Source organism: Gymnoscopelus braueri (assembly GCF_963280865.1).
Source record: "Gymnoscopelus braueri genome assembly, chromosome: 14".
Taxonomy (NCBI): Eukaryota; Metazoa; Chordata; class Actinopteri; order Myctophiformes; family Myctophidae; genus Gymnoscopelus; species Gymnoscopelus braueri.
The window spans coordinates 36,629,902-36,648,053 of NC_137619.1; the positions used below are offsets into that span (position 1 = coordinate 36,629,902).

At 40.6% G+C, this 18,152-nt stretch overlaps 1 protein-coding gene across 1 annotated transcript in view; it reads right to left on the reverse strand.

The window, feature by feature from the left end:
• plpp4 (phospholipid phosphatase 4) overlaps window positions 1–18,152 on the reverse strand; it is a gene marked incomplete at both ends in the record, with an annotated part of 78,416 nt that overhangs the window by 18,605 nt on the left and 41,659 nt on the right. The window contains 3 exons of the mRNA XM_080449490.1: window positions 9,183–9,307; window positions 10,290–10,353; window positions 13,007–13,097. Coding sequence (XP_080305616.1) covers window positions 9,183–9,307; window positions 10,290–10,353; window positions 13,007–13,097 — 280 coding nt within the window. The remainder of the gene's footprint in view (window positions 1–9,182; window positions 9,308–10,289; window positions 10,354–13,006; window positions 13,098–18,152) is intronic.

Genomic DNA, 18,152 nt, shown 5'->3' on the forward strand with positions numbered 1-18,152 from the left:
CAGAGGCAAATATTGTACTTTTACTCCACTACAATTATTTGAAAACTTTAGTTACTAATTACTTTGCAGATATAAATAAAACATACATTAACCACTTTAACCCTATTTTATACATAGGCTATTTGAAAATGCTATTTTCAAACATTTTAGTACTTTTACTTTTGGTACTTTAAGTATATTTTGATGCCAATACTTCTATTTTACTCAAGTAACATTTTGAACACAGGCCTTTTACTTGTAACAGAGTATTTGTACGTTGCGGTATTGATACTTTTACTCAAGTAAAACAAAATTAGTACTTTTTCCACCACTGCCCTCATGCTGGGGCATCGGCGCCTCTGGGTCCTACTGTAGATAAGCAATGCTTGTGTTGGGTGAGTGGGTTACTGGAGACAGTTCAACCCCTCAGGTGGGGACATTGCCATGTATTTCAGTTAGGTTCGTACTTTGTGGGTTATAAATAAAAGTGTTCCTATCAAAAACCATTATCATGGCTCTTCCTCATGCTTTTTTCTAGTTATTATTATCTGATAAACAACAAAACAATCAAGGGTGAGAAGATCCCTTCTTTCGCAGAAGATATTCATTAATCTTACTGTGGAGCCACAAGTTACTGCATAAACGGAATAGGAAATAGGCTGCCAAGTAAGCAAAAAATAAAATCTCACTCCAATAGTAATGTGTTTATTCAGATTGAGGGTGCAGGTTAATGTTTCATTCACAATTGTCTCAACAGGAAAATCTGCTTCATGATGTGAGGCTCTACCTCTGAGCTGGACTAGATTACTGCATGGCTCATCACCTGTCACAAAACTCCCCCACAAAAAACATCCTAATTAAATTATAATTACATTTATGCATAATCAAAAGTGCTTACAGAGCACGAGGACGAAAGAAGAGGGAACACATTAAAACAGAAGGTGAACAAATAATGACTGTGAGATATGAGGTGTGTGTGCGTGCGTGCGTGCGTGCGTGCCTGCGTGGGGGAAATTTTACAGTAATCATACCCTACTTAGAGGAGAAGAAAGGAAATGTGGCTATTAAGATGAGAACAATGATTTTTAGGCCATGGAAAATGGCCTAAAAAAGTGTCTGATTCTCAGGCATGAACCATATTTTAATTTTAAACTAAATAATCACATTCAAGCTACACGGATACAATATACTGTATGCTGCCTGAACTGTATGCCTGTGTTTAACCAGTAAAGCCCTACTTCGTTATACGTTGGTTACAGTAGACCATCTGCGGCGCATTGTGAGCTTGAATCTTTGAACATTTTGTATAATGTTCGTCTATGACAAATAGGGATGCCAGGGCTAACATGGTTAAGGAGTAGGTTGGGTACAAATGCATGCTTGTGACTCATTAGCAATGTATTAGCGCAAAGGCTACAGAAAAGTTGTTTTAAAAGTACTTTGTGTTGATTATTCCATGTACCTTTCAATTACCTAACTGAGCAGAGACAGAAGTTTGCATTAAGCCAAACAAAATTTGTATTTTCCTGAATATTTGCTCCATTTCCCTTCTTGCTGAAGTGGCCCATTGACCCCTACATGCACCATTGGGAGAACCCTCCAACTATGGCAGGAGCGTTGCATATTAACCAGCCACCTGCACTGAGTCTAACTGACAGGAAATCTTCATTAGCATTCTGTTATTGTACTGTAACTCAAGCTTTGGATATTACAGGCAGACTGGAATGCAAAGTCATGGCCACCTGAGCAGGTGGGCAATTGAATTTTGTACAAATCCTTAGATGAATCTGATTAAAATAATGGAAAAATGAATTATTTAATCAATCAATAAAATGTCACTGTCATAACACAAATACAGGGTAAAAGTAAGGTGAAATTCTTAGTTTAAAAGAACGGAGAATAAAAGAAAAGAGCATAAAAAAGCAAGATACCAGCATGTTCATATATCAGTCTTGTAGATAGAAATAAGTCCTAGGTCAAAATGTAAAAGTGCACTCAGCTAACTAAAAGCAATATTAAAATGTCTAATGTCAATAGACATGAACTAGGTGGGTCGTGTATGAAATGCATGGAGGCATAGGCGATTTTTGCCTCTGCCAGCAGGGGGGGGCAAAGCAAATATATGAACATATATGTTTTTATGTATGCAACATACTGTATATGTTTATCATATATGTGACATATACGAAATTGGCCGCCTGCATATATGTCTCTATATATATATGTACATACAGTATATATCCATATATGTGGCATATATGCAAACATAGAAGAGACATATATTTCCTATATATCCACATATATGCAAATACTGTATATGAACCTGAATATGGCATATATGCAGCATATATTCTGCATATAATTGCCATATATTGGCAAAAGAAATGCCAAAACGGCACGTCTAGCAGTGCAGGCTTAACGGAAGGGCTTTAGGTGCTGCAGCACAAGGCACCAACCTTGGGGGGGGGGGAGGACTAAACGGCGGGGAGAAAGTGAAAGGAGACTCAACTATCGCCGAAGAATGCCGAAATTTAGAAGCAACGGCTGTTGAAGGAGCACCACGATGCACCAGGGTTAATCTGCCCCTGACGTCGAGTGAACCAAAATTCCGCCATCCGGAATAACGAATGTGCCGGTGCCTTCCTCTCTGAGCTGCCAGTAGCTCAATTGGAGCCAGTGTTAGCATGTACTGTAGATTGTTTACTCATTGACACAACAGAGTGAAGTCATTCCAGCTCTTTATGTGCAATCTCACTGCGTGTCAGAAAGTTTTTAGTTGAGAAACGATCCGAGACGGCAGCGGAGAGAAAGAAAAACTCTTATTGTCTGTGAATGAGACGGCCGCTGCACTGTGCTGTGTGCGTGTGTGCGTGCGTGCAGAGATCGAGTCATAGCAACTCACGACTGGTATATTTGGGCAGATGAGTTTTGAAACTGTTGGAAATATTCAAAATAAATGAGTAGCTTATTGAGAAATGTATAGGCCTAATGACAGAAGATGTGATTGGAATCAGTATAGAGAGTCCTCCTCCCCTCAGTGAAGAGATGGATGGATGAGGGACAGAGAGTGGGGACAATTTTAAATTCATTCGGTGTATACATTTTAAATCATAGCCCCAGGCTATTGCGTAAAGCCCCAGTGGTTGCCTACCATGTATTTTTAAGGCGACTTTCACCAGTTTATGTTAGTTGTAAACTGCTCTGTTATATTGTTGTTTATATTAATTACGAAATTACATATTGATGCTCCTTAAATTTGGTGGGTGCTCCTACATTTTTTCTGGTGCTCCTAAGTTTTTTTAATGGGAGCACCAGCTCTACCAAGTGAAAAAGTTCATTTCGAGCCCTGTCATTGTATACATTATTTATACTGTCCTTGACATAGAATAGCACACCACCGCCCGACCATCATCGCTGTTTTGTGCCTGTGTACATATCATAGCCACATACATTTAATTTATCTGAAGGCAAGTCTCTGGTAAGCTGGACTTTATTAAGCATATAAAGTCCAGATTTGATTCATATGGAAGATGTAGATTTAGATATAGTTTTCATTTTTGGGAATGGCCCTTTGAGTATTCAAATATCTGTCTACTAGTCAGCATGGTTTAGCCCAAGGAACCTATACAATATGACGTATGACATGGTCATGACCATGACCAGGTTTATCTGCCTTTTGAATACTTTGATGATACAGTTTATCCATTGTGCATCAGGTTTTACACTCCCAGTAGGCCAAAGAAGAACGTCTGACCCCAAATCTCTGCCTATAACTCTTGAACCTGTACTGTAGGTCATACAATCAATCGGGCTGCGCTCCAAGGAGCACACTTTTCTAGTATTCACTCTGTCTGTAGTCTGGCAAAAAATAAGAGAAAGTAGTCAAGGGTTTATGGTTTACAAAATATCTACTTTGCAATAGTTTTTAATGGCTGCTCAGAGAGAAAGCTTTAATGTTCGTTGTGTTGAGTATGAATAATATAATAATAATACGACTGTCTGTCCCAGCTGAAGCTTATTGGTACCTGCTTGGTTTATTGCTGTCTGGCTACGGGTACACTGAGTCTGGGTGGGTTTGTTTTTATCTGTTTGTTTTTCACTTTTTGGATCCTGTCTTATCCAATTTCTGTTACTCACACGCACTTACCTACAGGGAGAAATACGAAATCTAATCTAAAAAAATCGAATCTGCTGTAAGAGTTTTGGAATGCAATATCTCAAGGTAAAAAAGGCAGCTATCAAATACAACAGCCCAAGATACACAATTTTGTCTTGGCTGCCTAAGAAATCTGTTTGTGTCATACTGTGTATAGCCTACTCACAATCACATTAGAGCGTAAATAAAAAAGTGGGACATGCTCATTACTGTATGTCCTTCTAACTGAGGGCACTATTTTAGGGAAACAGGTAAACTGACATGAAGCGCAGTCAGTGGGATGGTGGGTGAGGTTTGGCGACAGACATTTGGTATTTTCTGGACTGGAGAAGTGGCTTAGTTGGTTTGATTAGGCTGAATTTATCAGAGGATGTGATGCAGGTGGATCAAAACAACGTCACAGCTTCGAGTGCACTGGACTATGAAAGGCAAAAGCTTGATAATAGTCCAATGGACTCTATCTGCTTACATTTCTGCTCCCGGTTTTAAACCCTACATAAAAAAATTATCGCATTTCCAGCTTGAGGGAGTCATACCAAATTGAAACAGACAAGCATAATTTATAAAAAGAGGTCTGTGATTTTGAAGTGTGCCTCCGTCAGCTGAAGTGTACTGAAAAGAGAACTGGACAAGCATGTGACTTGCTATACACCGGTAGACCTGGTCCAAGCAGGTGGGCAGTGGCTGGTGCAAATAGTAGTCCTTAGACAGACCCCCTACTGCGCCAGTCCATACAATAGAGTCCTCAGATGAGTCCAGTGCTCTAGTTAAAAGAAGTGTCTTTAGACGATTTTTAAAAGTGGCCAGAGAGGTAGCCTGTCTAACTTAAGGAAGATTGTTCCACAAAAGTGGAGCCCTAACGGCAAATGCCCTATCCCCTTCTGTAACAAGACATGACAAATCACAGGTTTACAGAAGTAAAAAAGTGGGTGAAATTCGTTTTTGTTCAAGTTCTATCTTTTTTGTTATTTCCATAGGAAAAAAAGGAAAGGGAAGAAGAAGAGGGGGGGGGGCAAGGGGGATGAGATATTAATCAAAGAAACAAACAAATTATCTAGATATTTACACATAGTACCTGAGGTAAGATATAAAGGTGCGTGAGCATAGCAGCATCTGTCATTAAATTATCTGTCTGTCATTAAATGTTTCAATGAATTGAGTACACAGGATCCCAAGGGACACAAGCCATTGCGCTTTCTTGGGTATAATCCTCTTAGCAGATCTTGTATTGAACTGTACTTTCCTGTGCTTTTTTTTTGGCAAACTGATAATAAAGTATTCAATCAATCAATCAATCAATATTCAAGGACCCCAATGGAAACAAGCCACAGTGCTTTCTCGGGTTTAAAATCCTCTTAACAGACCTTGTATTGAACTGTACTTCCCTGTGTTTATCTTTGCAAACGGTTAATAAAGTATTCAATTAATCATGTATAGCGGGTAGTGCGGCCGTAAGATACCGTTTAGGGACAGTGCCAGCTGCCTTGTGCGTAATTCACAGGTAGCGGGTAAGGCTAACGAGTAAGGCACCGGCAAAGATAGGGCCCTAGGTCTTCCTTAAAGACTGTCTGCCTCCATAGAGACACACGACCGGAAGCGGAAGGCCTACAAATCCACGCCCACTTTTGACACTCGGGGTCCGTTAGAACGATGAACTGCAGCTCTCAATGCAATCTCTATGAGAGGCATTGTAAAATACCGTCATTTCACTGGTTAACTACTGAGGCTGTAGCGATTTTTTTTGTGTTCTAATAATCTGTCCCATTTGTTTAATTTGTCCTTTTTAATGTCCCATATCTTTCATCTCGATATACTACCCACAATATACTATAATATACTCCATCAGTATGTCAAAACCGCTAGCATCGGAGATCCAGAGTTTAAGTGGTCGCATGGTATATACGTCACGGACGCATCCCTTGAGGTTTTCAATACCCAGAAAACTGCCGAAAGTGGCCGTTTTCAATAGGTTTTGGTCATTATCTCTGGAACAGAAGGTCCAATCTGCTCAGTTCAAAGCTTGTTGGATGCGTGACTTTGAGGACATTAAGCACGCAATGACACATTTTCGGGTTATTTCTTTTTTTTTAGGGGAGGCGAGATCTTAGTTGGGCAGGCGACCGCCTCTCCTGCCTCTACAGTGGGTACGCCACTGGTCGGCTCTCGGCGCTCGTAAAGACAGTGATGTCACTGAAATGCGACAACTTGTCTGTCTGCTGTCTACCCTCTGCTGTGTTAACATTATGGGTAACTCGTTAAAGTGGCAAATTAAATGTGAAACACATCAACTATTAAGAAAACAAGAAGATATGTTGACAAAGACACTCCATACATTTGGAAAAATATTTTTATTTAAATCAATATCGTCTTCAGTTAATGCAGGATAATTTTAAAAGTAGGCTAACTTTCATATCCTCTCATAGGGAATGCATTGGCAGCTGCAGTTCATCGTTCTAACGGACCTCGAGTAGCGGCGCTGTCTCAAAAGTGGGCGTGAAATTTGTAGTCCCTGTGTGTCTCTATTCTCTGAAGCATAATGTGTGGGCATACTCTGTCATGCATACTGGAAGGGGGACACAGACTGTGTGTGTGTGTGTGTGTGTGTGTGTGTGTGTGTGTGTGTGTGTGTGTGTGTGTGTGTGTGTGTGTGTGTGTGTGTGTGTGTGTGTGTGTGTGTGTGTGTGTGTGTGTGTGTGCGCGTGTGCGTGCGCGTGTGTGTGTGTGTGTGTGCGCGCGCGTGTGTGTGTATTTATATTTACAGTATAATAAATATAAGTAGCACTGCGGTAAAGAGCGACGTCCACACACAGCTGTAGTGCTAATAAAAAGTTGACTGTGCAATTATCAGCTACACAACCTTTGGGTCTTTTCTCTTTACTATTATTTATTTTGTCTTGCACCATCGACTACTGGATATGTACAACATAGCTCTTTGATACAGTTGCATTGCGCTCAGAACTGTATGTAGTCCTACGCACAGTCTGCAGTCTGATGGATTGTCGTCAATTCAAATAAGCAGTCTGCCATCATTTAGTTCTTTTAATGGATTCATTGCTTTTAATGCAAAAAAAACCCCATATTCATATATATATATATATATATATATATATATATATATATATATATATATATATAAATAAATACACACTTCTGTACCGCTGGACCACCGGCTTCGAATGCTATCAATGCATTGAATGGGAGATTATCACGTTTTATCAGACCATTGAATGGGCGAGTAGGCGACGAGTAGGCGATATACGGACCTACCCGCGATTTGGCAGACCATTCATTGGGCGTAATCAGGAGCTACTGACCTACTTGGAGGCGGAGCAGTCCCCACAACAATATTTACGATTCTGTGACTATCGGTACATAACTCCAACGGCGCTGAGTAGGCTCCGGCGAACGTCACACCGTTCAGGACGGCAACTCGGTCGCTTTAGCTCCCTCGGTGGTCCTTCGCCTGAGACTGCGCGCCTCCGTCATGGTCCGAAACCAAAACCAAAACCGAAACTGAACTATTTAAGTCATCTTCGTTGGTAGGTCAGTATGTCTTGATAACACCCAATGAATGGTCTGATAAATCGCGGGTAGGTCAGTATGTCGCCTACTTCGCCCATTCAATGGTCTAATAAAAGGTGATAATGTCCCATTCAATGCATTGATAGCATCCGAATCAGGTGGCTGGACCGATTGGCGGGAAATCTTACACACACACTCCCACTAAGCCAAGGAAGAATCTCCACTAGCACCACCATGAGGCAGATTTTTGCTACACAATTTTTTTGCTACTACTCCTACTACTCACGCAAATCTGTATACATTATCTCTGTTATCATGTGATAAAGATGTATTTCTCATACTCCATTCCGATTGGCTATGATTGGCTTCCAAAGTTTGCGGTGGCTTGTTTTGCACAACATGCCACAAATCATTAACACTACGCCCGATTGCTGTGCAACTTTGCACGCACATTCACAGTAGGCCAAGGAAGAACCTTCGCCCCAACTTTTTTCACATCTGAAAATGATACTCAAGTACAGTACTTGAGTACATGTACTTAGTTACTTTCCACCACAGTCAGCATTAGATGTATTACTTACTCACCTTCTGCAAAGATGACGAAAGAGAACACACTTTTGTTCCATAGGCCCACATTGTCTTGGTTTCAGAGAGCATGGTGGTAAATATGAACTTTTGCCCCAAAGTCTTTATATTCCATATAATGTCCGACGTCCATGTCCGCGTTGTTTACTTTTTACTGATGGGACAACGTACGCTTGACGCAAGTCGTCAAGGGGCCTTCATGGAAATCTGTTTCCTTTCAAAACGATGCGCATTTCAAAATAAGAGTTTTTTTAAATCTATATTTGTAATGTTATAATTCAACACACCTTTTATTTTGAAATCATACTACTGGAAATAGAAGTAGCCAGGTAGCCAAGTTGAAACTACAGCTGCTTATGTCAGACAAAGGTGGGGGGTATGAAATCACAGACCTGTGAGAGTGAGGGTGTCGCAATGGGCGTGCCCCTGCCCCTGGTTTTGAGCAGAAAGGATTGTCATTGTTGCTAAATATTTCATACAAATATACAAATGATCCTTATTTTTTTAATATGCTGTCCAATACAATGGTTAGAGACAGTGATGTTCAATACAGTACAGTAGGTAGGAGTGGGTATGTATTATGCAAAAAGAGCTGTGTCTTTTCTTCACTGCAGTCTCAGTTTCTCTATAGGTGAGTATTTTATTGGAGGTCAAGGACCTCTCTCTCCGGAGCATACACCTCCACATAGTACCAAGCAAGTAGCTGTTGGACAAAAGCAAAACCAGCATGTTGAATTATTCAACATGCTGCAGGACTCAAGATGGATCAGTTGTTTGGTGAGATGCTCTGAAACACACACACGCCGCTCCCAGATAAAGCTAGGCAAATAGCAACGGCCATTACGCAGTTAACGTGTCAGCTCTGATGTGTGTCTCAATGTGTGGCAACGTGTTCTCACTGCTGGCAGTGGTGCAGTTTGAATGGATGACCGTTACTCACAGGAGGAATGGCTGCTCGGGAAGCTCTTGCGTCCCTCGGCCACAAGATCTGGTTCTCCGGTACAAAGCATCTTGGCGTTCACCTGTCCATCTGGGAAGCAACGCTGGAAATAGTCTGGCCTGGGCCTAAGAGATTATAAAACATAAAATAGAGGAAAAGCAAATAAGACTTAAATTCTGTTTGACACAAATTGGTCCCTGTTCATATTCATGAATAAAACATGAGATGGTGTTTTCCAATGCTCGGCCATACGTGTAGTCTGTCAGAGCTGGGAAGTCTGAGGTGGAACCCTGCACAGCCAGTTACTGGGCATTGAGTGTGACTGTTTGAGACAAGTGGTTCTGTCAATGTCGCCTACCCATTTATCAAGCAATCGAACCTATAGTCTCTCTATTCTGGGGTGAACACTTGGAGAAAATAGCAGATCTACACGTTGTGAGCTTGTATTCCGGCTATTTTCAGTGGTTAAGAAGTTTTAAGTGATCATGCCGTTAGTCTTATATCTGCTGCCTATTAATCAACTGTTTGAATGTATGCGATGTCCTATGCTAGTGGTTTGCAAACTTTCTGTGCTTAAGCCACACCAATGGGCAAATCCAAAGGCACACCTAGCGAAATCAAGCTCACAACACATTGCATCTTGACACATTGTGAGCTTGTAGATCTGCGATTTTGGATATTTGTGAAAATGTGAGAAGATATTTGAGAATACAAAACAAAAATAAAAATGTCACAAATTTGGGCGCCAGGTTGAAAGTGGTCAAAATATATTTTATTAGGCTATACAATTTCCCTATGCCTGCATACTCTAATCACCTCTGCGCTGATTCATTGAAAAAGGTAGATGTTTTGGTCGCAAGGACCTTTCACAAGAGAAGAGAAATTGACAGAGAAAGGTCCTTTGGGCCCGAAATGTCGACCTTTTTCAATAAATCAAACATCGAGCTTTATCAATAAATCAGTGTAGAGGTTAGAGATCAGTGTGTGGAGGAATGTACTTTTTTCTGCAGGAATTGGATCTTTGGGGGATTTGATTCCCTGCACCACAGAAGAGCCAGCGCAAATGGTGTATGTGTGTTGCCTTCAATTATTCTGTGCATACTGTACCTTCCAACAATCAACTTGATGGTGTTTGTGAAGACTCCATTCAAAGCCAGAGCCAGGGACACAGCTGGATGGGAAGGACAGATTAACACAATGTCATTTTTACAAACGTCAGTGTGGCTTCAGAATTATCGTTGTGGAGCGGCGGATGAGGCTGACGTTGCATTTTACCGCACATTAATTTGTTTCACAGATAACGCATGAAATGCTGCAGGCCAAAACGTTTAGCTCAGTTGTACCATCCGTGCAATTCTGGTTCCGTACCCACTCTTCTGACATAATGAGCGAATAAAACAGACAATTACAGGCTTCACGGGATTCGTCGTGGCAACTGGGAGGATTGGAATTTAGTCACGATTGACGGGTAAAATCGCTCTCATTATTTCTCAGCGTTTACGGGACAGCAGCATGGCGGCTGACGCCTTACGGCTGATTTAGAAGGGGTTTGCGCTGTGTCGCGCACAAAACAACCCGACCCACAAGCTCACAACACGGTGTGCTGTGCCACAACGTAAGCTTGTAGATCTTCTATTTTCTGTGTGAGACACGATGCACGCCCAAGTATAATTCAGGCTTTTGGATCATGGTGGAGGAGTCACGTACAAGCCCTCCTCCCTTTGCACAGGGGATTACTGTCTCCCATGGTGCCTAATGCTGCCTATTCATAACCCGCTCTAAATTAGATCCCACTGAGAGTGAACTGTGAACATCAACCAAGAATGATGAGAGTGAGGTGATAATTTTCCTCATTAGCAACTTCTCCCTGCTGGTTCTCGGAAAGGGAAAGTGTCCAGGAAGTGTCCTCTCAGCGGTGCTAGAAGCAGACGACTACCTTATTAGAGCCCACTCTCACTTCGCACCAAGTGCTGCTTTATTTAAGAATCTCCATTCATACTCGGAGTGTACTTAACCTTGTCTGTCGCTGCATGGTTGACAGGTTGGTGTTGTATTGAAAGTGTACAGGGTATTCAATCAGCAATGCAACCATACCCACTGTGACTTATCATCAGACAGCGTCTGCCCTCCAGATTCAAACCCAGTAGCCTGTAGTAGAAACTGCAGCGTTGGTTACTGAGCAGCAGCTTGTTAATTTGTGCAAATTCAATGCCGTTGAAATGAAAGCGCAGAATGAGATGTGTTCAATTTGAGCAGTTGAGCCCATGAACTGAAATAGAGCATCAGTTCACGCACCCTTTCTCAGCCCCCCGTACAATAAGCTCTATTGTGACAGACTGATGGGGACATTAACTCAACTGGTTTTGTTCTTCATTTAGACCGGGAACCCCTACAGTATATGTAACTATACCTTTCAATCCGGGAACCACTTTTGGGGTTCTTGTTGCTATGTACAGTATATATAGCAACATAAATTTGTTTTATTTCTAAAGTATTGAATCGTGGCCGATGACTTTGCACTGACTCAACACATTAATGGTCACTTTTTATCAGCCATGTGATTTTAAACTAGAACATGGCACAAACATTGATGAAAAACAATGTTCTGTGCAGCCGTCGTTTGAAACACGGCTGTAAATGAATGCAACTTGTTCAGAAGAGTAGACTCCTCTATCTTGTTCTGACTAATGCTGTTTTGCCTCGTTGCAATAAAGCCTTGTAGTAGCAGCAACTCTGCAGGCTGTAATGGGTCTGTTAAGTACTACACAGGATTGTAATCTCTACCCCGACGCACCGAGCCATTCCCTCTCTCCCCTGCCCTCCTCATCTTTCTATGTCTCTTTAATTGGATTTGTGCTAAACCTTCTTAACCCATTAAGACCGGGAACGCATTTAGATTTCTTTGGGCTATTAAAAAATAGTAGATCTACAAGCTCATAACTATGAGCTTGTAGATCTGCCTTTTTTTTTTTTATCGTGAAAATGTGTGCAAATCTTTGAATGTATATTTTTTTAAAGCTAACATTTTTGACTCTTACAACTTCTGGGGGTCCCTGGAACAAAACATTTTGAGATGGGGGGTCCACGACCATATCATTTTTGAGAACCACCGATATTATAGCAAATACGTTAGGATTTAGAAGACATTTGTAGAATCCCCCAGAAGCAAAGATTTGAGTTACAAATGTTTGCTTTAAAAATGCATTTATCCAAAGATTTGCACACATTTTTCACGATTTTTAAAACAAATAGCAGATATACAAGCTCGTAGCGCGGCACTCGGTGCCGCGCTATGAGCTTGTAGATCTGCTATTTTTGAATAGCCCAAAGAAATCTTAAAATGACACACAGATGCGTTCCCGGTCTTAATGGGTTAATGTTCTCAGGCACAGACCTCCCCCCACCTAACAGAAAAGGGGGGTAAAAGCAGCATAAAAGGAGTGCCTGGACCACTGGTTGAAAGGCACAACACATTGCATGACGTTTTTAAAGGGATTTAAATGCTCACTGTTGCCACGGTTTGAAATACTCTAGCTCTCTGCATGGTGCCATATTGACTCTATAACTCAATGACCTGTGTCATGAGGCGCACATTCAACAGTAAAGTGGATGTACAATTATCTTTTTCTTCTAGATATAATGGAGGAAATATCAGGGGGAAAAAAAAGCTCTCTGAAGATTTGTTTGAATAACTTTACAGAGATTCTAACAGCATCTGAGTTGTAGTAATCTGTGTGGTATACTGACCTTGCAATACGCTGAAAATGTATGTGTGAACAACAATAAAGGAATAAGTCATGATGCAAGATATTGGATACACTTACCTAAACACGCCTCCTTGATCTCTGTCTTATCTGTCCTCCGAATAATCTTCACCACAAATATCACTGCTAGAGGGGTGAGGAAAGAAATCGCCTGAGAAGAAAAGGAAGAAGAAGTATTTTCAATGATCCCATCAATATCATAGATAATATGCTAGTGGATTCCAGAGGCCCTTCAATATGTCTTCCAGGTTTGTTTCTAAAAATGACCTCCTAAAACCTCAAGGGAGTAACATGTCAGCTAGCTATTATTGTGTGTGTGTGTGTGTGTGTGTGTGTGTGTGTGTGTGTGTGTGTGTGTGTGTGTGTGTGTGTGTGTGTGTGTGTGTGTGTGTGTGTGTGTGTGTGTGTATATATATATATAAAAAAATCAAATAATCATCAAAGTTGGTATTGTGATTTTATATATTGTCAGATACTTGCATGTGTCATTATATTATCACCACTTTACCCAAATCCAGCTGAAGTGGAGTTAGGAGGTTTTGTCCATCATTGATAAGAACAGCTGACAATGGATCTCCAAGCTCACAATGCATCACAATGCGTGAATTAATGCCCTGATGCTTCATGACACTGCTTATATAGGCCTACAATAATAAGCAGGACTTTAAATATTACAATAACTTCTGCAAAGAGGGGTTCACAGAGTTGCAGTTTCAGTAGAACTAGCAAGAGAAATGCTATATGAACACATTTCTTGTCACATTGCTCTCCTCAGAAAACAATACGTAGATTTTAGACATAGAATTACTTGTTTTCATAACATTAGCGTCAGTGCTAAGTTTGATAAACAGGTACACTGCATAGTTACTTTTAACAGACCACGGGGGGAAAAACCCTGCCTTGTTAAAGTTTGTTTTCTTCCACTCTGCAACCAGCAGCTTTGAGCTCTGTGTGTGGGGGTGGAGTTAGCTGCTTTGGCCGACAGTTTGACGATGGTTTATCAAACTTACCAATGGAGTTAGCTGGTTTTGTCAGAAGCACTTTTTAATACTTTTCATTGGATCAATATTGTTTTAACCAACACACAGATGTAAATGGTGTCCAATAGCGTTGATTTATGAAAACAAATTTAAAAGCTGAAAAATTGAGTTAGCTGGTTTCTGCCCGACAGCGACAGGCTCAATTTTTTTAGCTTCGACAATTTCAAAAAGTTCAAACAGGTTGGGGTCATATACAAGACCTTACATGGTATGTGCCCGCCCCCCCTAAGGGAATTCATTAAAAGGAAGCCTGAAAGAGGAATCAGTACCAGAGCAACCACTCGAGGAGATTGTGAAGTGCCGCACCGGCAAACCACCTTCGGTCAAAATGTCCTCTCAGTACAGGGTTGTGTAGCATGGAATGGCCTTCCTCTACATATAAGGGATTGTGCTACATTCAATGTGAAAAGATGGTTGCTTGAAAATCAAAGCTGCAACCATTTGTGATCATATTTTAGGTTTTTTTTAGGCTATGTGATGTAATGAAATTGTATTTCACCGTTTGTCTGTTTTCTGATGTTATTGTTTTCTGTTTTTCTGTTTTGTGTGAGGACTGCGGATGAAAATTAGCATCTTTGCTAAATCCGGTGTATTTACGTTCATGTGTTCATTAATATGCTCTGTCCTGTCTAAATAAACAAATAAAGTAAAGTAAAGACACTATATTATGTATATGGGTAATTCTTCATGTCTCGGAAAATATTAATTATTTTCAAGCCAGATTCAATAAATTTTCTCTGCCTTAAGCAACAGCAGCCAGGAACATAACGAGCAGGTCTCTGTTATTGTGTCACTAAACATTGAATTTCCCATGAGTGCAAGATCCCTAGTTTATTTTGTGCTAAATACATTTTTATCGGTTCAACTATCTGTGCCCTTGAGGATTTATTTCTTCTGCCAACTATAAAACTTTTATTTTCCTTTCCACTCTGAAGTAGCTGGACTGTATGCACCCACGATTCTTCTCATTGACACTCGCAATCATGTTTACAGTCAAAATGGAAATTTGAATGAGCACTATTGTATTTGTTGAGTGCAGTTACAAGTACAAGTGAAGTAGTTCTAGGGGACACAAGTAAGAAAATATATACTAGACACCAGTGTTGGGGAGCATTAAGCTACATATAGCTGAGCTATGTAGCTTAGCTACATTTTGCTGTAGCTTGCGGTAGTTGAGCTACATTCATATTTGTGTACCTCCTCAAGTAATTAAGCTACTTTTTGGGTAATTTATTTTTAGCTTAGCTACTCAATTTACAAGCTACAATTTTAGGCAATAACATGAAATGAATATATTCATTTTTGATTTACCATTGGTTGCTGTGTTCTTGTACCAGAACGGAACCCCCTTTGAAATAGCAAGACACTCATCATCATGATGTTGAATTATCCACACTGTTCATTTTCACAACAGGCACTCTCATCAAGATGCCTGCTGTCCATTGTTGTATGCTGATGTATAAAATAGGTTTAAAGTGGTTAGGTTAAACATATTTTGAGGCTATTAAGCAATTTTGCTAGGGACCCCCTGGAACCCCCTCAAGGACCCCTGGGGGTCCCCAGACCCCACCCAGAAACGTCAATGCAGAGAACCATTAAAAAAAAATGTCTTCCATGCCAATGAATGACCTGATTTTGACTTAACATGATTAGAGCTGGCTGGGTTTCCCAAATGCCCTTTGACATTAAGACTCTAATAAAGACACTGCCAGACAGGTATTCAAACCTTGTTAAACCAGGTACCGAACAGTGGCGGATACGTGCTTTATGACTGGGCCTGGAAAAATCTGTCTGAGCCCGAGTTTTTTAAGCTTATGAGTAATGACGGTGGATGATGTCAACATGACAATTCTTCTCACCGTTTCCGATTGTCTTTAACGCTTTGAAAAGTTCAAAGCCATCACTTTGATTTAGAAAGTGGAGAAAAGTGCAGAGATGGTCATGGAAATAATAACAATAATACACTTGACTTTTAAAGCAATTTTTGAAAATGGGTTGCAAATTGCTCCATCTACGCCTTCCCTCTCAGCTTTCCTACTTACTATATTATTAAAATAAAATAAAGCTCTGAGGGATGATGACTAACCACTCTCCCTCTTTAAAAACACAGCATGTGTTCTCCATCGTGTCTACTGGACTAGTATGCATTAGTATTTTATTTATGGTAATATTATTGACCACTCATTTATGTCCTTGGCAAAAATACAGTTTGAGGAAAATGTCCATCACAAGCCCAAGGGTTGATGAGCGGTCATCTTTAGGAACACAGATGTTTGCTAAAGAAAATGTCAACCTTTTTTAAAGGAGCTCATAGGAGGCATATTTCTGCTGGCAAGTGACTTTTTTGTAGGATATTATATTTTGTTAAATGTACATTCTCAATGTAACCCTGGGGGGGGGGGAGTAGCTGAGATACTTTTTCTATGTAGCTGTAGCTTTACAAGCTACATTCCTCCAGGGGTAGAAATGTAGCTTAATCAAGCTACTGCCATGGTGAACTACTTGTAGTTTTACAAGCTACGCTTTCAAAGTAGCTTCCCCAACACTGCTAGACACAACCCAACTTACTTTTACCAGAGTTCCACAGTGCGTACTGACACAGGCAACCGGAACAGTATGCCCCTGAGAACACTGGACACCATTTTTGAAATATGTTTTTATTTATTGGATTTTATATCTATCTATGAGAGCCTGAGGCCAAATACATACAGTATAATAATTTCTAGGCCAAAATATTTCTACAAATTCTACAAATTGCTACCAAACCTGTCATTTTGGGGATAAACAAGAATTGAAGGGTACATATAGGTCTGATAATGATGTACCGTACATGTTACTTTACATTATTTATGACCATTTTCCAAATATTACATTTATTCTTTTTTTTTTTTACATTTTGAAAAACAAAAACAGACAATTTAACGTTGAGGTGCCTACAATGCTTAGGTGCCCACTGGACCTTTATCCCTGACCCTGACACTATAGTGCATACAGCTCCACTGCAATTATAGTAGGCTAATGTGCAACACATAACAATTTACTTGTAAGGTGGGGACTAATAGTGCTTTGGATTAAAGCACACATAGAGGAAATTACACTGTATAGAAATTACAGCTTGAATAAAGTACATTCTCCAGTCGTGCTCCAACTCATTCTTAAAGACAAAAGCTCTTACAATCTGAACTCCTACAGAGATACATGCTCAACATGATTCAAACCAAGCTCACATATATTATTCTATCTGTATGTTACACCCCTGCTCAAAGCTGGTCTCATAGCAAGGTTTACATTAACCGGCCTAACTATAGTTTCACTTTGACTCACTCCAAGGGTAGCCTACATGGTAAGACATAATGTAAAGCAATCTGTTAGGTAACAGATAAGCACATCTCCAAGCAACACATGACAACGTGAGTGATGTCTTTCAGGCAATAACATGTTGGTTATCTTAATATACCACAAAATATCACTGTATCCCTGTGCTTCAATTCAATTTCAATGTATTTCTTATTTATACTCGGGAACGATGCAAGGGAATTTGCCAAATCAAGCTTAGGCTGGGGTTGCCATGGCAATCAATTGGCTAATTTGGGCCACGGCCAGAGCCTTTTCTGGCGGTTCTGGACAACCGCCTATCCGTCCGACTCGACGCCGGGGCACTGCACTCCCTCGGGTCGTCTGCGACGTAGTGTGGCGAATTTAAAGTCGTCGGTCGAACGGTTCTCGAGATACGTGGATTACAGACGCACACACGTACAGAGATTCCCTGCATTTATTGTAAGAAGATAGTTACTCTGTAATTTACAGAGGCCCCACAATCCCTCATGAGCAAGCACTTGGTGTTGGTGGCAAGGAATACAAATGTAACCTGTGTTCAGATTGTTAGGATGGTGTAATGAAATCACACCACTGTTTTCCTCAATCTGACATCAGTGCTTCCACATACAAAACAGAATTTATGGGGGTGATGAAAAAACTATGATAGTGTGTGTGCTGTGTAGTAATGTGATAGTGTTATCAGGTACCGCTTCGAAAACTTAAACCACTGCACAGGCGTCCTTAGGGTTTTAATTATAATTTTGTGTCAAGTTTCAAGTTTAGGATGTGAGTCATGGGGGAAAGCAGTGGTTAGCGTAAGATGATGGTGGCCTTAGACTGCTTGCTGG